At 44.7% G+C, this 24,962-nt stretch overlaps 1 protein-coding gene and 1 long non-coding RNA gene across 2 annotated transcripts in view; one reads left to right on the top strand and one right to left on the bottom strand.

Moving 5' to 3' along the window:
- The first annotated feature begins 277 nt into the window (after nucleotides 1–277).
- Nucleotides 278–2,324, top strand: LOC134676233 (uncharacterized). The gene is made up of 2 exons (XR_010099894.1): nucleotides 278–1,182; nucleotides 1,243–2,324. It is a non-coding gene; the product is annotated as an uncharacterized LOC134676233 (long non-coding RNA).
- A 2,811-nt stretch (nucleotides 2,325–5,135) lies between these two features.
- The window catches only part of LOC134676368 (trithorax group protein osa-like), a 102,172-nt gene continuing 82,345 nt past the window's right edge, over nucleotides 5,136–24,962 (bottom strand). The window contains exons 12-17 of the mRNA XM_063534726.1: nucleotides 9,640–13,057; nucleotides 9,454–9,602; nucleotides 8,241–8,345; nucleotides 6,827–7,037; nucleotides 6,513–6,625; nucleotides 5,136–5,289 (exon numbers count right to left, since the gene is read on the bottom strand). Coding sequence (XP_063390796.1) covers nucleotides 5,227–5,289; nucleotides 6,513–6,625; nucleotides 6,827–7,037; nucleotides 8,241–8,345; nucleotides 9,454–9,602; nucleotides 9,640–13,057 — 4,059 coding nt within the window. The 3' untranslated portion in view covers nucleotides 5,136–5,226. The remainder of the gene's footprint in view (nucleotides 5,290–6,512; nucleotides 6,626–6,826; nucleotides 7,038–8,240; nucleotides 8,346–9,453; nucleotides 9,603–9,639; nucleotides 13,058–24,962) is intronic.

Genomic DNA, 24,962 nt, shown 5'->3' with positions numbered 1-24,962 from the left:
TAATATTTTATCAAAATATTTTTGACGATATAAATATTAGTAATTTTATAACCCAAAACTGCTTAGGAAAGAAAATTAAACGAATTAAAATGATTATCCTTTTAAAAACTTGTTATTTAAATGTATAGCGAATAAAATAATAGAAATAAATTTTCGGTTACTGATGAAGTTAAAGTGACGTCACAAAGTTTGTGTCTCCCCCCTCCCCCATGTCACAATATGTCACATTTTCTTGACCCCCTCCCACCCCCTAAACGTGTGATATATTAATGGATGACCCCAAATGTAACATAGAGCCCTGTAATATCGGGACAGCGAAACGGTACCTATCATATAGGCTGTTGGCTACAGTCGAGCTCACAAACATCTTTTCAAGCCAACGTTCCAAAAATATATGTACACGCCTCTAGCAATAACGGTATGTACAAATATTTTTGGAACTTCGGCTTGTAAAGATGTCTGTCTCGACCGTAGACGTCAAGAGTCAACACGTGACGTTCCACGGCAAAAGGTACCTTATGGCGGCTGGCGCTTACGCCGCATAGCGCCGCAATATTGGAGCGGCGTTAATAATAGCGTAAGCGCTAACCGCCATAAGGTAACGTGGGACGTCACATATATTGAATACATTTCTAACACTACTAGGTACTTCAAACTCAGTCCTAAGGCTAACTTCTTTAATATTGAATGTATCTGTGCGACTCGGAGAAGGTAACTTTAGAGACACGACTGCAGTGTTACCGACGCGTGGAAATATTAAATTGGTTTCTATAATACAGCCATACCCTAAGTGTGTTCCGCGGAACCCTAGGGTTCCGCAAGAATTTAGAACACTATGATTTAGTCGCCTCGAAAATTTTTACTATACCGCCACCGCCGATACCAACTTGTGAGCGATAAAAAACACACTTCTAAAAACTACTGTTTTATTGTAGGGTTCCATCAAGTATTTCGCTTTCCAAAAGGGTTCCGTCAAAAAAGATTGCGAACCGCTGCTATAATAGATTCATATCAACAACTCTTGCATAGACTTATATAAACCGGGATATGAACCGTGATTAACTTTTTTATCGTTCGTATATCCCGGTCGATACGTGGGCCACACTGAAAGTTTCTGGATTCTGAAATATGGGTCGACTTATTTTCAAAGTGGCCAGTCCAGGAATTTTCAGTACGCCCTAAGTATAAGAATAAAGAATAAGAATAAAGAATAAAGATCATTTATTTCAGCAAAGGTTACAGATATAAGTCTAGTGAAACCATTAAGTCATATAATTATTTTGGCATATAAAGCCCAATGGGCATTATAATTTATACTCGGATTTAATGTTTATTTAAGCCTATTATTAAAAAAGTAGGATTTAAAAAAATTAAAATGCAATATTTTTAAAACGGACCCACAAGATGGACGGACGACCTTTTTAAGGCCGCCGGAAGACGCTGGATGCGGGTCGCTTCCAACCGGTACGAGTGGAGGTCCAAGGGGGAGGGCTATGTTCAGCAGTGGACGTCTTATGGCTGAGATGATGATTCTTAAAACAGATGTAGCGGCACACAGCTTTGCCAAATAGCACAATAGTTTTTTTTATTAAATGTGCAACTTATTTTATTCAACAATCATTTAAAATACGTACTTTATCCTCCCGAGACCCAGAAGCAATTATTTTGTTTTTCTAATTGGAACCCTTGGTTACACAATAAAAGTTCAAAATGGATTTTGGAGTATGTACAAAAATTGTACGAAGGGACTTAGGAGGTTATAGATACAAGGACTTATGTATTGGTAATGCAGTTTTTATTTAAGTATTTAATAGTGAAAGTAATTTGAAATGTTAAATATAATCAATGCTATTTAGTATTTTTAGTGTTATACAAATATACCGGCTTCATAAAAAACAATTTGATATTGTCCACACGTGATCGGTATCGCACAACGATCGACCCAAGAACTATTCCACCATATTGTACAATGTACATTAACAATAATCCTAGCTTGTAACTTATTGCCAGCTACATATCGAAAACAACGCTAAATCTTGTTCAAACTGAAATGTCAAACCAATGTGTCCGTGCTAGCTTAGATTCAAGATCCAATAGTGATCCAAAAGACTTGAGCCTTTTAGCTCTTTTTTTAGGGCTCGCCTCATCTCTTTTCTATTTCATTAGTAAAATAGGCCTTTAGCCTTTTAGGCGTCAAGAGATGAGGCGAGCCCTCTTATATAGTTTGTTTTTTTAGCATTAGAAATAAGGTAAACAATCTTGACGTGTCTTTTTATTGAAAAACACGTTTTTAAAATAAGTCACGGCAAATATGTAACAATTATGATTCTATTACGATCATTTATACTCTTCTGCTTTCATAAGTAATAGTTACTGATTTTTAAAAAGCATTTTTCAATTAAAAGACTTGTCAAAATCGCATAACTTCTTTATAATGCTAAAAAAACGAACTATAATATATTTCACTAGGTACATTAAGCATCCTCTGTGTATGATTTCCACGTAGACAACCAACGCATTTCAGCCCAAACAAATCTTTAGCAACGATATGTCATACGATAAGCTGACGCATATTTATTAATAATAAGTTGGACATTTCAACTCGGGACAAACAAACCAACAAACGAAACTTAACATTATTGCACGAGCGTGTCTCGACCGGCGGCCATCATGAATCTCTGCCAGCCAATCAGATAAACAAAAAGAAACCAGCTGACCGAACAAAAAACTAAACAAAACCACCTGAACAGACTTATTTTAAAGAACTTTTCTAAACGTCTTACAAAGTAATCGCAATTTATTCCATTTTTATACGAAATTATATCAAGAATCACCATCAACGTGTGAAATCGAAGAATTTAATTTGTCCTACCAAAAGGACGTTTGGCAATTTTCTCTAAGTGTCACGTACTATATAAAGGACGAAGGGTTGTGATGACTTTAAACGTTACGGCTCCTCTACACGATGGGCCAGCGGTAGAATGAGATAGCAATATCACTTGCTCCCTCTAACGCATAAATGCGTCTCTTGGAGTGACCGGCGTTGGCCCATCGTGTAGAGAAGCCATAAAGCCTCGCCCCGGCATTCACATCACAGTTTAATGTTTGGCAGAGGAATGCGTGCAAAGTAATGCAAAATATTTTAGGCACGATTTTAACGGTAAAATTGTACACATGTTTGTTTTAATATATGAATGCAGTTATTCTTGTTACTAAAATCAATGACATGATTCCTAAGAAGAGATTGTCGTATGTCTTATAGTTTCAGATTTTCCCATACTGACGGATCTAAATGGACCAACCTGTATAGTTCTGTCAAACCAGGCCCAAGGTATTTTTCATATATTTGCTCCACTTTGCGAGACGAAAGCTTGCCAAGGAGATTTTTAAACAGCGAATCACATAAATGTCTTAGCACACAACGATGTCTTTTTGTCTCGGACTTAAATGTCCTTGAAGTTTGATCGTATTAAAATTTGTCCTACACAGGACAAATATATTTTTAAGTGAATCTTCAATACATTGATCAATCTAAGAAACGATGCAGAAAAGAAATAACATATAATAATTAATACTTCTAACATAATTATTGCTCAAAAGCGTCACCTCGTAGCGAAGCGGCGCTTCGCACGTTAAAAAATACACGACACACCCCACTACATACAACAAAATATATGACATACACGCACACACACACGTATTTACAGCGTTACTATCATTATAATACACATTTACCAAAACCCCCCAAGATTGGGGGAATTGGAGGGAAATCGCCAGTATCCCCGCAGATTAGGGGGATTTTTACTTACGTTACACTCGCTATATAGTTCTGTGAGGGTCTATCCGGTACGGTAACTCGTAAAAATAGTGTTATATCTATTGTTTAACTTATTTGTAGCTGTGAGGCGGACGGCTAACACTTTGGAGTACAAAACTTATGCTATAACAGATACTGGATTGAACTAAATATTTATACTTTAATTAATATTTAAAAACTGACCTCATACAGGGTCATTTTTGGACCGTTAGTCATATTGTGCGAGTTGATTAGGTAGGTCATACTGAACAACTTTTTCTATGGGACCAACCGCGAAATCCCAAAAAAAATTTGGCCTTCCCATAGAAAACGTCGACATACACTCGACCAAAATGTATGAAACGGCCAAATAATTCTTGTGATTTCGGAGTTGGTCCCATAGAAAGTTGTTCAGTATGGCCTACCTAATCACCTCGCACAATATGGCTAACGGTCCAAAAATGACCCTGTATATGTATATTAAGTCAGACATATAATATTTTTAGTAATGGGAATTGGTATTTTCTCATTTCAACTAAGTTTGATTTTCATAAATACATATCCATTTATATATTTTTTACCCAATCCAATATTTGTGTTGATCTAGGAAATTACATTTTATGGTAAAAAAATTCAGTTGGTTACTTTATTATTTTGTTTCAATCTGTGACCTTAAATAAAACACATCAATTATAAAATGCTTAATTACGAACTTTTAATTGTTTTTTAGTTTAGATTCTGTTTTTAAATAAAAAGTTGTTAGATGTTGTTATCCCACTTGAAAAAGTTTCGTTAAATCATATTTCTGTATATGAATTGTAATTTTCTACTTCCAAAATGAAACTTTCCTCTGTTTCTTGTTAAATTTTCCTGAAGTTTCCGAGAAGTATTCAAAATATGGAAATTTTTCGCAAGTTGATCATCTATTTTAGTAAGATAAGGCTTTGATAAGTTTTATTTGTGACAGAACTAGTAATGTGGGTGAATCAACTTTTTCTTGTCACTAGTTGCCATGGTTACGGTCTCCTGGGTCACTCTTAAAATACTAGTTATTTCGTATTTAAACCAAACTTGATTTTTTTGGTAGTTATAAGGCCTTTCCATTACGGGACATCTACTAAGCACGTATGTAGAACATGGTACAGCAGCTCTTCTAAGAAATTATGCTACTGTTGTCTCCTGGCTGATCGGACAGAATAACAACAAGAAACAGTTGATCGACCCATATAGTAATAGTTAGAGTGCAGCCGTCCGCCACAGGGGCACAGAGGCCGCAGGGGGCACAGAGGCCGCAGGGGGCACAGAGGCCGCAGAGGGCACGCGGGGCACAGAGGCCGCAGAGGGCACGCGGGGCACAGAGGCCGCAGAGGGCACGCGGGGCACGGTGGCTAGGCGCGGGAGCGGAGCTGCGCGGCCGAGGCGAGGGCGAGTCACTCCGAGTTGTTGAAATACTCGGAAGCGTTGCCGCGGCATATCGGACACGTTCGGTTTGACTGTGGACACAGTGATATTCATTATACATACATAGAATACGTACTTGGAACTGGAGTGCCTAAAAGACAAATCTGATGTACGGTAGAACGGGGTGACTTTCAAATGCAGGGGCGACTTTAAAATTCTAGTTTTTAAGCCATAATATATTTTTATGCGAGATTTTTTACAGTAGGTGAATATGATTATATAGTAATCTACGAGTAACTAGTTACAGGAACATTGTCAGTAAATAATGAATAATGGTAATTCTATGGCAGTTTTAAATCTATCAAAGTAACCCCAAATTTTCCAAAGTCACCCCAGTCTACATACAACAAAAAAATCGGATAAGGGCTTGTGCACAAATCACGCGAGGTTCGATAGGGGGTTATCACGTTGGGGGAGGCGGGGTTTGGGGGGTTTAAGGAGACTTCACGTGTATTTTTCTAAAGTGACCGAGACTAAGCAAAAAAACCTAACACATGAGTAGATACTTTTTCTCGGTTTCGTTAAACATAAACTTCAATCTGCACTTCAAAATAGCGAGTCTATTTAGCGAAAATAGAAAATAAACAAGATTTTCTATATACAATACTATTTATCTTAAAATTAGGTCGAATGAAAAAATTAAAAGGAAATACACGTGAGGTTGTGTGGGGGGAGGGGGTAGCCAAAAACCTCACCAAGTATCACCAAGGGGGTGGGGGGGGGAGTCAAAAAGTAGCCGAAAACACCTCGCGTGATTTGTGCACAACCCCTTTCACGTTAAATTAGAAGTTGTATTTTTTCACAGCTTCAAGGGATTGTAGACTCCTCCATGCGTTCTCGAGATTAAGGGTCTTGACAGACAAACTGACGGACAACAAAGTGATCCCTTTTTCCTTTTGAGGTACGGAACCCTAAAAAATATATACAGTGGAACCTCGATAGCACGAATCTCACGGGAAACGCCAAAAACTACGTCTTCACGAGGTTTCGAGTTACAGGGGTAAAACGCATGAAGAATTCAAATTACAAACCCGATGTTAGGCGGTTAACCCTTTATAAGTCATAAGGGTTCAGAAATATTGCGAAATTGAATCCTATCGCTTTAAAATAAAGTTCAAAATCAGGCGGGTAATATATTGCCACTGTCTTACAAAGGGTTAAACCGTTAGCTTAGTGTCTAATTGTACTGGTAGCCAATGTAGCCATGGTAACTCCGAGGTTTAACCGGTTAACCCGGGGTTAGTGTAGTACTGACCCGGAGCCACTTGTCGACGCACTTGGCGTGGAACTCGTGCGCGCACGGCAGCACGCGCAGCGTCTGCCGCGCCTCGAACTCGCACATGCACACCACGCACGACGTCTGCTCGCCTGTCAACACACACACACACACACATACATCACGTTAATTTCATAATTTGTACACAAAAAAGAATTCAGGTTTGTTCTAAAATTAAAGCGTTCCCTCTCTATAGTTCCTTTTTAGCATTAGAAAGAAGGGAAACGAGCAGCGCCTCGTAGTTCTCGGCCTCGGGCGAGTCGCCGGCCTCGCCAATGTACTACTGTACCCACCCTGGTGCGTCTGCTGGCAGAACTTGTAGCTGGGCAGCTGGTCGATCTCGTGGCGCGCGAGGCCGCGCGGCTTGGCCTCGCCTAGGCGCTCGGCCAGAGAGAGCAGGGCCTCGTAGTTTTCGGTCTCGGGCGAGTCGCCGGCCTCGCTGCCGCCGGCGCGCGCCTCCGCGTACGGAGACAGCGGGAACATCGCCAGGAGGTTCAGGAACACCTTTAACGTTACAAGGAATATTAGTGGAAATAAAAAAATATATAATTGAAAGAAATAGAGGAATATGTAGTTACCTTTAGGAACAGTGGTCCGATCGCTCTGACCTTTAGTTTTTTGCGTTGAGAATAGGGAATATTAGGCAAAGCTCAGCGTAGGTGGCACAACTGCCACATACAGTAAACAGTAATCATTGACACATCATGCGTCACTACGTCAATCACATGGCCTGCCATGCCATGAAACACGACAATCGAAAGTTCGATTTCTGCCTCTCTATCACTCTTGCTTATTCGAGCGATAAAGAGACCGATAACTAAATTTCGATTTTCGCGTTTACCGGTAGGCCCTTGTTAACAAACCACCTTGATGCTATGTTATTGTCTGTGAAAACTTGTCAAAAAACAGTTTAAGGCACAGTTGTATAAGTTAGTCTATGAATTTACTATGTCGGTAGTGCTGCACTCTGGCGGCAGAACATTGCAGTAATATCCCTTATTACATGTTATTTGGTAAATAATAATAAATACACCTTGTATTTAGGAATTTAAAGCATGGGGAAGTATAGATCAGTTATTTCTCTGGTGCGTGCGATCAACGTTGCAGGACCTGCGCTGCCCTGCGCGTGGTAGGTTCCGCCATCTTGTGGCGTAAATTAGAAACTTAAGCTTGACATTTACCTTTTGCGCCAGTAAACTCTCTCGGGCTCTAGTGCTGCCCCCTACAGTTCATGCACGTTCCCTACAGTCCACACTCCGTCGTACACTGGAGGGTTTGCCTTTTGGTCCGATTCTTGACATTTGACATTTGTCGCCAACATATGTACAGTCAACTGTAAAAATATGGGTGTAGCCAACTTATTAAAAATATTTGTTACATAGTTCTTAATTCGCTGACATAAGGGCTATGGGGACATATTTTTGAGATGATTTGTGGGCCCATATTTTTACAGTTGACTGTACCCAGGGAGTTCTTGTGCTATGTTGATGAGTAGTAGCAGGCGTGTCTCACTCCGCGATTTCGTCGCTTTGCTACAGGTAGCTAAAAGTACACCCGTTCCACCTCAATTTTGGTGGCTAGCCATAAGCCGCGCGTGGCGCTGTCGCCACCTAGCGGCCATATCTGTGCTGATCGTAACAGACGCGTTTTGTTAGAGAGCGAGTCTTCTGTAGCTAGTATTATTATTTATTCTGTGGTGGTAGTGACCTGGTAGGTGGGGGGTGGTGGGGGGAGCGGCACGTGCAGCTGCGGCACGTGCGACACGGCCGTGATGAGCCCCGCGCCCGACCCCGCGCCGCCGCCTGCGCCGCCCTGTAAAACCAACACAATGATTATTACTGCATTAAGCCCTATTAAAGGCCTGTGCACACCGGCTGCGTGTGCGGCGTTGTAGTATACAGATCCTTATGAGAGACGGCACACCACGAAGTATGCGAAAACTCACATGCGAGTTTCATTACATTGCGTCTTTTGATCGGTCGGCTGAATTGGACGTAACCAACACTCCGCAATGTAACTAAAATCGCATGCAAGTTCGCACGCCGTCTAAGGGTCTCCCCAAATATATCGACGCGCATTCGGCAAAAGCCGATAGGAAAAAGCTTTATGTCCGCGCAATAAGAGCGAAAAAGTCGTCGTTCGGCTCGGCTCGCATCGGCCGGCGCCGGCCAACGCGTCGTCGGCTTCTTCGCTCTTATTGCGTGGACATAAAGCTTTTTCCTATCGGCTTTTGCCGAATGCACGTCGATATATTTGGGGAGACCCTAAATCAGCCCTTAGAGTGACATTCCATTTCTGACCGCAGCTGCACTACTAGTACAAACGCGTCGGTGTTATTGTCAATTTCCATAGTAAAATGAATGGTAGTGCTGCTGTCGTCGGAAATAGACTGTCACCTTTACGGTACAAGCGCGAGAAATAGGAAATTCGCAACGAGTGGCGAATCACCTATTCGCACATTTATCGTACAACGTTTTACAGTACACGTGGCTTTATTAATTTAAATAATTTGTAATAGTTACGTAATGTGCTACTTATCGCACATGGGCGGCAAAGTAGCACCAAATGTACTGTAATATAGTACATTTTGTGATACAAGCGTGCTACGTTGGTCATAACACACAGGCGATATTGCGCAATTACGAGTAGAAAGCCGATGTGTGTAATGACCAATGCACACGCGTTTCATACGACGTATTTCAAAACACTTGCGAGGAATAAAAAGAAACTTTCATATTAATCAGTTAGCAAAAGTTTAAAATTTTGTCGCTCCGAGCTCCGGCAGGCGGTATTTACATAAATCCAAAACAAATCAAATTTAAACAATGTATGAAGCATAGATACTATTAAAGTATTACAAAAGAAAAAATCAATAAAAATCTGTATTCTGTGTAACCTGTATTCTGTGGCCGGTACGTACCTGCGCGTGTATGTGCAGCGCGTGCTGGTGCTGGTGCGGCCAGCGCGGCGCGTGGCGCACGTAGGGCCGCGCGGCGCGCGCGTGCAGCCCGGGGGGCGCGGGCAGCGCGCCCGCGCCCACCCCCACCCGGGCCGGTGGCCGGTACGTACCTGCGCGTGTATGTGCAGCGCGTGCTGGTGCTGGTGCGGCCAGCGCGGCGCGTGGCGCACGTAGGGCCGCGCGGCGCGCGCGTGCAGCCCGGGGGGCGCGGGCAGCGCGCCCGCGCCCACCCCCACCCGGGCCGGTGGCCGGTACGTACCTGCGCGTGTATGTGCAGCGCGTGCTGGTGCTGGTGCGGCCAGCGCGGCGCGTGGCGCACGTAGGGCCGCGCGGCGCGCGCGTGCAGCCCGGGGGGCGCGGGCAGCGCGCCCGCGCCCACCCCCACCCGGGCCGGTGGCCGGTACGTACCTGCGCGTGTATGTGCAGCGCGTGCTGGTGCTGGTGCGGCCAGCGCGGCGCGTGGCGCACGTAGGGCCGCGCGGCGCGCGCGTGCAGCCCGGGGGGCGCGGGCAGCGCGCCCGCGCCCACCCCCACCCGGGCCGGTGGCCGGTACGTACCTGCGCGTGTATGTGCAGCGCGTGCTGGTGCTGGTGCGGCCAGCGCGGCGCGTGGCGCACGTAGGGCCGCGCGGCGCGCGCGTGCAGCCCGGGGGGCGCGGGCAGCGCGCCCGCGCCCACCCCCACCCGGGCCGGTGGCCGGTACGTACCTGCGCGTGTATGTGCAGCGCGTGCTGGTGCTGGTGCGGCCAGCGCGGCGCGTGGCGCACGTAGGGCCGCGCGGCGCGCGCGTGCAGCCCGGGGGGCGCGGGCAGCGCGCCCGCGCCCACCCCCACCCGGGCCGGTGGCCGGTACGTACCTGCGCGTGTATGTGCAGCGCGTGCTGGTGCTGGTGCGGCCAGCGCGGCGCGTGGCGCACGTAGGGCCGCGCGGCGCGCGCGTGCAGCCCGGGGGGCGCGGGCAGCGCGCCCGCGCCCACCCCCACCCGGGCCGGTGGCCGGTACGTACCTGCGCGTGTATGTGCAGCGCGTGCTGGTGCTGGTGCGGCCAGCGCGGCGCGTGGCGCACGTAGGGCCGCGCGGCGCGCGCGTGCAGCCCGGGGGGCGCGGGCAGCGCGCCCGCGCCCACCCCCACCCGGGCCGGTGGCCGGTACGTACCTGCGCGTGTATGTGCAGCGCGTGCTGGTGCTGGTGCGGCCAGCGCGGCGCGTGGCGCACGTAGGGCCGCGCGGCGCGCGCGTGCAGCCCGGGGGGCGCGGGCAGCGCGCCCGCGCCCACCCCCACCCGGGCCGGTGGCCGGTACGTACCTGCGCGTGTATGTGCAGCGCGTGCTGGTGCTGGTGCGGCCAGCGCGGCGCGTGGCGCACGTAGGGCCGCGCGGCGCGCGCGTGCAGCCCGGGGGGCGCGGGCAGCGCGCCCGCGCCCACCCCCACCCGGGCCGGTGGCCGGTACGTACCTGCGCGTGTATGTGCAGCGCGTGCTGGTGCTGGTGCGGCCAGCGCGGCGCGTGGCGCACGTAGGGCCGCGCGGCGCGCGCGTGCAGCCCGGGGGGCGCGGGCAGCGCGCCCGCGCCCACCCCCACCCGGGCCGGTGGCCGGTACGTACCTGCGCGTGTATGTGCAGCGCGTGCTGGTGCTGGTGCGGCCAGCGCGGCGCGTGGCGCACGTAGGGCCGCGCGGCGCGCGCGTGCAGCCCGGGGGGCGCGGGCAGCGCGCCCGCGCCCACCCCCACCCGGGCCGGTGGCCGGTACGTACCTGCGCGTGTATGTGCAGCGCGTGCTGGTGCTGGTGCGGCCAGCGCGGCGCGTGGCGCACGTAGGGCCGCGCGGCGCGCGCGTGCAGCCCGGGGGGCGCGGGCAGCGCGCCCGCGCCCACCCCCACCCGGGCCGGTGGCCGGTACGTACCTGCGCGTGTATGTGCAGCGCGTGCTGGTGCTGGTGCGGCCAGCGCGGCGCGTGGCGCACGTAGGGCCGCGCGGCGCGCGCGTGCAGCCCGGGGGGCGCGGGCAGCGCGCCCGCGCCCACCCCCACCCGGGCCGGTGGCCGGTACGTACCTGCGCGTGTATGTGCAGCGCGTGCTGGTGCTGGTGCGGCCAGCGCGGCGCGTGGCGCACGTAGGGCCGCGCGGCGCGCGCGTGCAGCCCGGGGGGCGCGGGCAGCGCGCCCGCGCCCACCCCCACCCGGGCCGGTGGCCGGTACGTACCTGCGCGTGTATGTGCAGCGCGTGCTGGTGCTGGTGCGGCCAGCGCGGCGCGTGGCGCACGTAGGGCCGCGCGGCGCGCGCGTGCAGCCCGGGGGGCGCGGGCAGCGCGCCCGCGCCCACCCCCACCCGGGCCGGTGGCCGGTACGTACCTGCGCGTGTATGTGCAGCGCGTGCTGGTGCTGGTGCGGCCAGCGCGGCGCGTGGCGCACGTAGGGCCGCGCGGCGCGCGCGTGCAGCCCGGGGGGCGCGGGCAGCGCGCCCGCGCCCACCCCCACCCGGGCCGGTGGCCGGTACGTACCTGCGCGTGTATGTGCAGCGCGTGCTGGTGCTGGTGCGGCCAGCGCGGCGCGTGGCGCACGTAGGGCCGCGCGGCGCGCGCGTGCAGCCCGGGGGGCGCGGGCAGCGCGCCCGCGCCCACCCCCACCCGGGCCGGTGGCCGGTACGTACCTGCGCGTGTATGTGCAGCGCGTGCTGGTGCTGGTGCGGCCAGCGCGGCGCGTGGCGCACGTAGGGCCGCGCGGCGCGCGCGTGCAGCCCGGGGGGCGCGGGCAGCGCGCCCGCGCCCACCCCCACCCGGGCCGGTGGCCGGTACGTACCTGCGCGTGTATGTGCAGCGCGTGCTGGTGCTGGTGCGGCCAGCGCGGCGCGTGGCGCACGTAGGGCCGCGCGGCGCGCGCGTGCAGCCCGGGGGGCGCGGGCAGCGCGCCCGCGCCCACCCCCACCCGGGCCGGTGGCCGGTACGTACCTGCGCGTGTATGTGCAGCGCGTGCTGGTGCTGGTGCGGCCAGCGCGGCGCGTGGCGCACGTAGGGCCGCGCGGCGCGCGCGTGCAGCCCGGGGGGCGCGGGCAGCGCGCCCGCGCCCACCCCCACCCGGGCCGGTGGCCGGTACGTACCTGCGCGTGTATGTGCAGCGCGTGCTGGTGCTGGTGCGGCCAGCGCGGCGCGTGGCGCACGTAGGGCCGCGCGGCGCGCGCGTGCAGCCCGGGGGGCGCGGGCAGCGCGCCCGCGCCCACCCCCACCCGGGCCGGTGGCCGGTACGTACCTGCGCGTGTATGTGCAGCGCGTGCTGGTGCTGGTGCGGCCAGCGCGGCGCGTGGCGCACGTAGGGCCGCGCGGCGCGCGCGTGCAGCCCGGGGGGCGCGGGCAGCGCGCCCGCGCCCACCCCCACCCGGGCCGGTGGCCGGTACGTACCTGCGCGTGTATGTGCAGCGCGTGCTGGTGCTGGTGCGGCCAGCGCGGCGCGTGGCGCACGTAGGGCCGCGCGGCGCGCGCGTGCAGCCCGGGGGGCGCGGGCAGCGCGCCCAGCGCCGCGCCCGCGCCCCCCACCGCCCCACCCGCGCCCAGCGCGCTCCGCCGCTGCGGCATGTACTGCACACCACCACACACAGTATTGAGTACGGATGTAACAATTAGAGATGCCCCGAATAGTGAATTTGGCCGAATAACGAATATCCGGCAAAGTGGCCGAATACCGAATAGTTGCCGAATATTCGTGGCATCTCTAGTAACGATACCGATACCGATATATCGGCATCGCCGATTTAAATTCAGCCGATATCACATTTCGAAAACCACGCGAAACGAACGATGCTGCATAAACTTTGTTTCCATAAAATGTACTATAAATGTATAAATCCTGATTTGGATTTACTTTTGATTGCTTGATGGTTACCTAAATAAATGTTTTCTTTGATTTTGATTTGACTTTTTTTTTTATTTGTTTTACAGTATATCACACTTCACAAAGTCGAGTGTCTTACATAAATATGTTTTATGAATATTAAGTATATTTTTCCTTATTTATTTGATTTATTAACTAAATACTATGCCATTGAAATCGGTATCTGTATCGGTATCGCTGACTATTTACTTCAAAAATCGGTATCGTATCGGCAAAATCATGATTGTATCGTTACATCCCTAGTCTTGAGAGTACACGGTACGAGTTTTCTCCGTCAAATATACGAATATCGTAACGCGAGACAAAGAAACCGGCCAAGTGCGAGTCGGCCTCGCGCATGAAGGGTTCCGGTATCGTCTTGGGTCATCCCATTCGTTTTTCGTCAAGTTCTAAAATTAGTCCTATTCGGCTTTCGTCACTCATTCTACATTGAAAGCCACCGACGATTGTGACGAATGTAGAATGAGTGACGAAAGCAGAATAGGACTAATTTAAGAACTTGACGAAAAACGAATGGGACGTCCCATGACGATACCAGGGTTCCGGTATCGTCTTGGGTCATCCCATTCGTTTTTCGTCAAGTTCTAAAATTAGTCCTATTCGGCTTTCGTCACTCATTCTACATTGAAAGCCACCGACGATTGTGACGAATGTAGAATGAGTGACGAAAGCAGAATAGGACTAATTTAGGAACTTGACGAAAAACGAATGGGACGTCCCAAGACGATACCAGGGTACCGTACCATTACGGCAACGGCAAAAAAATCACGTTTGTTTTATGGCAGCCCCACTTAAATTAATATTTTAATTTTATTGTTTTTAGTATTTGTTGTTTTACGACATACGTCATCTGTGAAAATTTCAACAGTCTAGCTATCATGAGGTACAGCCTGGTAACAAACGGACAGTGAAATCTTAAGACGAAACAGGACGTCAGCCCGATCTCAGTTTTGAGATTTTGAGGTGAATATCGCCGTCGCGCTGACGGGGGCGGCGCTGCGTAGTGAAGGACTATCCCTGTGTGTGTGGTGCGCGCACACAGACGCACACGTCATTTGCCTTCACGGGCCTCGCGAAGCGGTCGACCCGGTATAGCTTTGCTACACCTAGTTCTTTTCTTATAGTACAAACTTATTCTTCGGTGGTAACTCGTTAGCTCGCTAGTCTCGCTACCGCCACTAAGCGTTTACTTATTTGATTCGGTCAAATTGTGTTTTTTGAAAAACTAACTATAGCCAGTATTTTATGAATGTAGTATGATACCTTTGGGTATGGTGCTTTACGCACACAAGCGTCCTACCCCCTCCCCCTGAGGCAATCCCCCCACCCCTTTTAGCATGAAATAAGTCCCGGTTGGCAGTTTTATTTTTATTTTAGGGGTCGGGACACTAGTGTGCGTCAAGCACCATACCCCAAGGTATCATACTACATTCATTGAATGCTGGCTATAATTTGTTTGTCTTCCCCATACATTAGAACACAATTTGACCGAATCATATTCCCTGTTATTGTGATTTAACTTCTTGGCTTTAGGTACCTAACTGAATTCAATATCCGTCTACAACCTGCAATGAAATTAAAATCTTAATAACTGTTTTATTAGTGGTCCGATATTTAGGGTTGCGTAGTCACCAAAGAAACCCTTATTGTTTCGCCATGTTCGTCTGTCTGCCTGTCTGCCGATCCGAGGCTTTGTTTCGTGATCGTAAGTGCTAAAAAGCTGCAAGTTGGCAACTTATTGGCATGGATACATGAATAACGCATTGCGACGGAACGGTAAAATAAAAACTATTAAAAAAGAATTGCAGACCTGTGACCTCCCATACAATATTCGATACCTTTGGGTTCAATTGGCGTAAAGGACAAAATGCTATTTTTCAGGAGACAGAGGTTTTTTTAAATGTTGATTTATTTTTGTTGCTTATGGAGCTATATTTTTGATGTGTATTAAAAAAGTACTCAAAATGTTAGTCTCTTTAACCTGAATTGCAATAATATCTATAAATTAAAAACGAAAGAAGTTAATATCCTATAGAATTGGTCAAAAACACTATGAATGTCCTTTACACCCATGCTGCGTTTTTTGATAATATAGTGTATCTTGTTTAGTAGGGTCGTAAGTGACATTCTGAGACTATTTTATTCCAAATTCGGGGTGTATTAGTTACCAGCCACGGTACCTACACATGTTAACTGTTTTCTGCATAGTTTATAACGAAGCTTAAAAATGTATCAAACGGTAGTTAATTAATGTAGCGAGATCTTCTCATACTAGAACAACCTTTGCGAACTCACAAATGAACACAAAATCCGCTTTCATATATAATAAAATCAATAAAATCCTAAACATTTACCCTAAGGGGTCATCCATTAATTACATCACACGTTTAGGGGGAGGGAGGGGGTCAAGAAAATGTGACATATTGTGACATGGCGGAGGGGGGAGACACAAACTTTGTGACGTCACTTTAACTTCATCAGTAACCGAAAATTTATTTAATTTATTTTATTCGCTGTACATTTAAATAACAAGTTTTTAAAACGATAATCCTTTTTATTCGTTTAATTTTCTTTCCTAAGCAGTTTTGGGTTATAAAATTACTAATATTTATATCGTAAAAAATATTTTGATAAAATATTAATAATACTTAGGTACTTACTTAAAATACTTAATTCGATTTGGCGATTTCGTAGAAAAAATGTGACGTCACACTAGGGGGGAGGGGTTTGCCAAACGTGACCAAGTGTGACAAGGAGGGGGGAGGGGTCAAAAAACCTAGAAATTCGTGTGACGTAATTAATGGATGACCCCTAAACAATCCCATGAATGTAAGTCTACTGTAACCAAATGGCTCAAAACTAAAACATATGAGAAAACAGAGAGCCTTTTACGATAAGTACCATCACACACACACACACACACACACACACACACACACACACACACACACACACACACACACGCGTGCAGACTTGAGTACTTTTCTGATCACATCTTTTATTGTTGTCTTTATGTTGCTTATAGTTAATAGTTATAATTAATGTATTGCTTGTAATTAGTATATAATTATTATTTGTAAATAGTATAGGTAGTAAATGTTTTGTGACTTGTAAATAGTGTAGCTTAGTATTAGTTAGATTTCAATAATAACGGAAGAGCGGTGCCTTCCAACACAGGCATAGGTATATTGCTTACCAGGAGACACCATCCCTCAAATTATATGTACAGTTTCTTATGAAATAAAGAAATTTATATTTTGTACCTGTTTCGTTCTCCTAATCAACAAGAAATGCGAGTCGGAAAGGTTCAGAGTGTATTATGCACAGGCTAGTACCATATGTTATTGTCGCAAGACTATAAGAGATTCCACTGCGAGAAACACAGTAATAGTTGCGGAAAAACACTGAGCTGAGTTTTCTAATTTGAAGGGCAAACGTTATATTTTGGTAATATAGGACCCATAAAACTATTTATCAATTTGGCTTTATAGACCTTTACGTGCATGAACTCTTGCGTAAATGCTTTCAAATTTGACGGCAAACATTACATTATAGTAATAAAGGTCCCAGAAAACGACTTTTTTGATAGTCTACATACTGCTACGTCCATGTTATTTGTTTGCAATTTGGAGTTTAAACGACACAAAAGTTAGAAAAGTCCTTTACAATTTGTTCGCCTCGTATACTTAAGGTAAAATCATTTTTAGGACGGGTCGTAAAGGGCAAGTAAAATAATTTCAATAGTCAAATAATGTCCTTTACGACCATCTTGACCACACGATATGAAAAATTATCATGACAAATGAAGGGCTAAATGACGACAAAGGACATGTTAGTATTGTTAGTCCTTTACAACATAATTTAATTACAAAAAAAAAGAAAAAATAACTGGTCATTTACGCCCCTTGAGCTAAGCTGTTTTTGCAAGCTCATAGTGTAAAAATTGGGTCGTAAAGGCAACTTTTTACGAGATATCGAAATTTTAACTATACAGAACAAAAGCGCTTGGAATTCTGAACAAAACTGTATATTTATTTATTTAATCGTATGGCATGCATGATTAGGCAATCAGAGTACAGTTTTGAGGTTGTTAAGCCAGGTATTAAAACTGTATATATAACTCATTTTCGCTAAAATGTCCTTTACGCCAATTGAACTCAAAGGTATATATATTTATTTTTATTTGCTTAGTCCCAATAGTGTGTAGTTTGAAACACCTATCCAAGGGGGTACCCTTGGATAGGTGTTTCAAAACGAATAAAGGTCTCCTTAAAACATTTTTTGATAAATTTATATATTTTCGGAAATAATCGTTCCGAAAGAAAAAAAAATATCCCCACCACCCTCTAATTTTTGAACCATGGTCCAAAATCATGAAAAAAATCAACAAAAGCTTAATAACTACTTTCAATGAAAACTATATAGCGAATATGACTGGACTCCAGTCGGTTTTGAGTTATTGCAAAAAATCTTCTGTTCTTAGTAAAAATCTAAAAATACGTAAAACGCTCTGTCCTCCCTTGTAAACGTATGATACTGACTTATCGCCCCGGTTTGGCCTATTTTGACAGAACGGTAACTACGAAACTCTACACTAAGCATGGCCCGACATGCTCTCAGCCGATTATTATTTTTGAGTCAGATTTGGATACATTTAGGTACCTATGTTTGAGGAGCTCCTGATTTTGGTCGGAATAAATACGAAACCCCAATTTGGGACAACAGTATACTGTATAGTACAAGTTCAAAGGTGTGATACCTCATTGGATTCGGAATGATGTATAGAAAAATGTATTCAAAGCGTTTATTACCACAGATATGAAATCAAAAATTATTATTAAATAAAAGTGCGTCTACTCAGCTTTGTATGAACCAAGAAATAATAGTGTTAAACGGTTTCCCCTGAGGCAAAAGTGCAATAGGTATTACTTACTTCACTAACTTCGCCTACTAAGAGGCAAATCGCGACTTTGTTATGGTTTATCGATAACTTCTCACATCACTAGATTATCGATATTACATGTCGACTATTGCCCATCACTTTTCTGTCTGTGTACGTATTTAGAAACTTGAACCCGCCCCTAAAATTAGTGCGATAGGGACAACTGCAGCTTAGGCGAAAAATCCTGCGTAAAAATGTCAAAAATCGAGGTTTCGTAGTCCTCTTTTTCCTCCTCCAAATCTTAACCAATCGTAACCAAATTTGGAAATCTGAATGATTATGAAATTATCTGTGTCGGACCGTTTTGCTTTTTTGGCTAATTGATATCAGTTTTGAATACCACGCCTCTCATTGCGGCATAGTCAATTAGGCCATTTTGGCCATTTTTGAAGGGCTCTAGCGCCTTAAAAAACAAAAATATCAAAAAAAGCAAAACGGTCCGACACAGATATTGACAATATTAATCTGTGTTGAAAAAATCATTGCTCTAGCTTCAAAAACCACGGAGGAAAACGAGGACTACGTTTGTATGGAGGAATGACCACTCCCGTTGGCTCTTAATAATATAGGGTCCCCTTTTTACCCTTTGGATACGGAACCCTAAAAATACTCATGAGCACTAACGATGCTTTAGTAGCTTAAAATGTAGACATCAAAGTCTGATGACGTCTCGCCTCAAAACTCGTCCCGTGTACATACATAAATCATTTGTGACGTCATCTATGAAAAGGGACCTTATTGTCGATGGCGCTTACGCCATTGCTAACGATGTTCCGATATAAATACAATGCCGCGCGACGCTGTGCGGCGTAAGTGCCATCGACAATAAGGTCCCTTTTCATAGATAATGCCCCATTTAAAAAATGCCATCGATACGACTGATAATAATTATGAAAATACTTTGTACGATACTATGATTTATTGCAAAAACTTTCGTTTAGAAGGTTCCAACAAGGAATTCCCCCTTCCCCTTAGTCATAAAAATAAAATAAGTATAAAAAGGTGTCGTCTTGGGTCGTCCCATTCGTTTTTCGTCAAGTTCTTAAATTAGTCCTATTCTGCTTTCGTCACCCATTCTACGTTCGTCACAATCGCCGGTGGCTTTCAATGTAGAATGCGTGACGAAAGCAGAATAGGACTAATTTAAGAACTTGACGAAAAACGAATGGGACGACCCAAGACGATACCTATAAGAAATAAAGTCAAAGTAAAAAGTAATAATATGTTTTTGGCAATAATTCCATTTTTGGTACATACAAGCTTTTGTCGCTGACTGTACTTTTCTTTCCACAGAAAACTAATACTCATCGAGACAATTCCAAAAATCCCAAACACAATCAGGTTGCGTTATTTTATCACAGAGATATCCTATGGCCACCTCCTGTCTCCATCATCAGATCAGCTCGATGGTACCATAATATTGCATTGTCACCCGACTTATGTATACAAATTTTCAGCTTCATTGGAAGTCGGACAATGGGTCAAATTTAGCTCGCAAGATTTGACCCGTACAAACATATTTAGTTACATATTTAAATACCATAGTCTAATAAAATGGTCTTCTCTTCCCAGAGTGACACAAGCCTACGTCACAATAACATGGCCGCTATATATAGCGCTATCGCATATTATCATATAGCGCTGTCGCATGATGACGTAGGCTTGTGTCAGTCAGGTGACCTAGAAAAGACGGGAAGAGAGTACCAGGCGGAGTATATTATTATATACATATGTACGTAATATGTATGCAAATTTTAAGCTTCATTGGAAGTCGGACAAACAGTTACATATTTAAATAAATAGGTGGGTCGATCAACTATTTCTTGTTGTTATTCTGTCCGATCAGCCAGGAGACAACAGTACCATAGTTTCTTAGAGAGCTTTACCATTTTCTACAAACGTGCTTTGTGATAGGCAGACACTCATATTGGCACGTCTGTGCATATTGAGTGATCAGCACATTTAATGTAGATCTTGCGCCTCCACTCGATAAGGGATTTCCTCTTCGATCACGTAGAATAAGTATATATAATGTTAGTATAACAAGTATTAGGGGGATTAGAGTGTAGAGGCTGGAAGGTATTACATCTGTCAACCGATATACTGTGTTTACTGAGTCGCCCCTTTCCACCCCGGCGCTCCGCCTATTACATGGCGACCGTGACACGTGAGGACTTTGCGTGAGGATACTGCGGGTATAAGATTATCATGGACGACGACAGTGAAGAGGACTTTGAGGACGAGGCGGCGGCGTCGAACTTACCCAGTGATTTGTCTTGTTAATTGGTAATCAACAGTACCAAAATGAGAGTTCATAAACTGAAGAATGTGGTCATACTTAATAGTGACCGTGGCCAGTATCAACATCGCTCCATTGGCTTCGGCGGGTTTGGATTTGACGGAGGTTCGAGATGTATGTCGGCGGCTACGCGTCTGGGTACGCATTGCTGCCGGGTGCTGGGCTGCTGGGAGCGTCGCGTCGAGCGAGGTGGACATTTTTAAGGGTATTTTGCGTGTTTTGTTTTTTTTTTTTATCTGTGTGAATTATTTTTCTACTTTAAGGATTTATTAGAAGTATTACGTGTTTTAAAGTAGGAATAAGTTAATGACAGGAGATAAGTGAATTTATTGGTTAAATATTGTTGTAAAGAAGTTGCAGCTGTGGATTTTAAAAAATCGCGTTTAAAACGGTAGAAAGATTTGAGTAAGTATTTACTCTTGGAGATTCAGGGTAATAGTATGGTCGGATAATTACCGATTTTTATTTAAAGACGTCTCTTTCTTTGCATTCTGAAAATGATTGTAACGAATTTATTTTTGCACACTCAAACTATAATCGCGGTACGATTAGTGCGAATCAGCAAGGTCGAGGACGGGTGTATTTGCGCGAGTAGGCAGAAATCAAACAGTTGCTGTAGGTAAGATGGATAGTGTAATGTCAATGTTATTCAGCACGTGACTTAGATGACAAACATAATTAATTTGTTTTTTTTCGTGTCTAACGAAGATTATGTAAATATGTGGTCTTATAATACTAGTAATCACGTAGTGGTAACTTGTTCGAATAAGGAATTTATCAGATATGAGTTAAGAGTTGCTAGTTTAGGATTCGAACGGATTATACTTAAACAAATAAACTGGACACGACACTCTGGTACTACGTCTTTAAAGCTTGGCCAGCCTAGAGTAGTAGATATCATAAATAGGACACAGGGAGATACAGAATTAATAATTTGCGCGAGTAAATAATGACGAGATTGATGGAAGATGCGTAATAGCGAACCGGTAAAAATGATACTGATAATGGTGTTGGTGTGAACTCTACAATTTATATAAATCAAGATTCTCCATGAACGAAGGCACGCTTAGACGTATCGTTACGAGACTTGATTATGTTATGGGAAGGTCCCAATGCAGACATTAGGGTTATGGCTCATTGTGGAAAAGGTTAAATATAGTAGAGTGTTATATATTAAAAATGAGCTCAAATAAAAAGTATGTTACGAGGTGAACTATAAGGTTTTTCGCGCGGGACAAGATGAATTACCTAGGTTATGTATGAATTATTTCGTTGTTAACGAAAATTACCGATCGGGAAATGATTGAAGTTATACTAAAGGATTATTATTGTTACTAACTAGTGGACATGCTGGTAGTACTAAACGGATTGACGGTATCTAGGAGTACGAGTATTATTGGAAAAACTACATTATATAAAACGATGTATAGATTCTCATAAGCAGGATTTTAGCAGTAGACGTTTGTCGAGAGATAATATTTCTATAATTATAGCTACCTATCACAGCTACAACATCTTTTGCGAAGCATTTTTTAGATTACTTGGACTTGGATAAAGCAGACCCAACACTGTGAAACGAAAATTATGATTGTTTGTTATTGTTATTTTATATTGAACTATAATTGTTTTATCACTTGTATAATTTGTATTTTATTCTGACTTGTAAAATGTACTTGTATTTTTACCAATAAAAATCTGTATTCTGCAGGATGTAAGACAAGTATATTATAACTTTGAAATGTGCAATATTAATTGTGAAATGCAATGTTTGTGTTGGAAATAGTTTTTTAAATCAAAGTATGTAGGTAACATATAAAATACTACATTATAAGTCAAACATTGTTAATTGTAAGATAGGTGATTTAGTATTAATTAAGAATGAATGTTACTATAAATTAAATGACGTAACGTATATTTAGGACTATATAAAATAAGGACATTATAGGTTCAAATTTAAAAAAAAATACAGATTATTTAGTAAGTAGGTAGAGTAAAGTTGTATCACCAAGAGTGTTCTTTTCAGGGGAGGGAACCCCCTACCTTTTCAGGGGAGGTGTGATAGGCAGACACTCATATTGGCACGTCTGTGCATATTGAGTGATCAGCACATTTAATGTAGATCTTGCGCCTCCACTCGATAAGGGATTTCCTCTTCGATCACGTAGAATAAGTATATATAATGTTAGTATAACAAGTATTAGGGGGATTAGAGTGTAGAGGCTGGAAGGTATTACATCTGTCAACCGATATACTGTGTTTACTGAGTCGCCCCTTTCCACCCCGGCGCTCCGCCTATTACATGGCGACCGTGACACGTGAGGACTTTGCGTGAGGATACTGCGGGTATAAGATTATCATGGACGACGACAGTGAAGAGGACTTTGAGGACGAGGCGGCGGCGTCGAACTTACCCAGTGATTTGTCTTGTTAATTGGTAATCAACAGTACCAAAATGAGAGTTCATAAACTGAAGAATGTGGTCATACTTAATAGTGACCGTGGCCAGTATCAACATCGCTCCATTGGCTTCGGCGGGTTTGGATTTGACGGAGGTTCGAGATGTATGTCGGCGGCTACGCGTCTGGGTACGCATTGCTGCCGGGTGCTGGGCTGCTGGGAGCGTCGCGTCGAGCGAGGTGGACATTTTTAAGGGTATTTTGCGTGTTTTGTTTTTTTTTTTATCTGTGTGAATTATTTTTCTACTTTAAGGATTTATTAGAAGTATTACGTGTTTTAAAGTAGGAATAAGTTAATGACAGGAGATAAGTGAATTTATTGGTTAAATATTGTTGTAAAGAAGTTGCAGCTGTGGATTTTAAAAAATCGCGTTTAAAACGGTAGAAAGATTTGAGTAAGTATTTACTCTTGGAGATTCAGGGTAATAGTATGGTCGGATAATTACCGATTTTTATTTAAAGACGTCTCTTTCTTTGCATTCTGAAAATGATTGTAACGAATTTATTTTTGCACACTCAAACTATAATCGCGGTACGATTAGTGCGAATCAGCAAGGTCGAGGACGGGTGTATTTGCGCGAGTAGGCAGAAATCAAACAGTTGCTGTAGGTAAGATGGATAGTGTAATGTCAATGTTATTCAGCACGTGACTTAGATGACAAACATAATTAATTTGTTTTTTTTCGTGTCTAACGAAGATTATGTAAATATGTGGTCTTATAATACTAGTAATCACGTAGTGGTAACTTGTTCGAATAAGGAATTTATCAGATATGAGTTAAGAGTTGCTAGTTTAGGATTCGAACGGATTATACTTAAACAAATAAACTGGACACGACACTCTGGTACTACGTCTTTAAAGCTTGGCCAGCCTAGAGTAGTAGATATCATAAATAGGACACAGGGAGATACAGAATTAATAATTTGCGCGAGTAAATAATGACGAGATTGATGGAAGATGCGTAATAGCGAACCGGTAAAAATGATACTGATAATGGTGTTGGTGTGAACTCTACAATTTATATAAATCAAGATTCTCCATGAACGAAGGCACGCTTAGACGTATCGTTACGAGACTTGATTATGTTATGGGAAGGTCCCAATGCAGACATTAGGGTTATGGCTCATTGTGGAAAAGGTTAAATATAGTAGAGTGTTATATATTAAAAATGAGCTCAAATAAAAAGTATGTTACGAGGTGAACTATAAGGTTTTTCGCGCGGGACAAGATGAATTACCTAGGTTATGTATGAATTATTTCGTTGTTAACGAAAATTACCGATCGGGAAATGATTGAAGTTATACTAAAGGATTATTATTGTTACTAACTAGTGGACATGCTGGTAGTACTAAACGGATTGACGGTATCTAGGAGTACGAGTATTATTGGAAAAACTACATTATATAAAACGATGTATAGATTCTCATAAGCAGGATTTTAGCAGTAGACGTTTGTCGAGAGATAATATTTCTATAATTATAGCTACCTATCACAGCTACAACATCTTTTGCGAAGCATTTTTTAGATTACTTGGACTTGGATAAAGCAGACCCAACACTGTGAAACGAAAATTATGATTGTTTGTTATTGTTATTTTATATTGAACTATAATTGTTTTATCACTTGTATAATTTGTATTTTATTCTGACTTGTAAAATGTACTTGTATTTTTACCAATAAAAATCTGTATTCTGCAGGATGTAAGACAAGTATATTATAACTTTGAAATGTGCAATATTAATTGTGAAATGCAATGTTTGTGTTGGAAATAGTTTTTTAAATCAAAGTATGTAGGTAACATATAAAATACTACATTATAAGTCAAACATTGTTAATTGTAAGATAGGTGATTTAGTATTAATTAAGAATGAATGTTACTATAAATTAAATGACG

The sequence above is a fragment of the Cydia fagiglandana genome, chromosome 24 (assembly GCF_963556715.1).
Source record: "Cydia fagiglandana chromosome 24, ilCydFagi1.1, whole genome shotgun sequence".
Taxonomy (NCBI): Eukaryota; Metazoa; Arthropoda; class Insecta; order Lepidoptera; family Tortricidae; genus Cydia; species Cydia fagiglandana.
The sequence above is the reverse complement of the archived record's forward strand: the minus strand, read 5'-3'. Positions and strand labels throughout refer to the sequence as shown.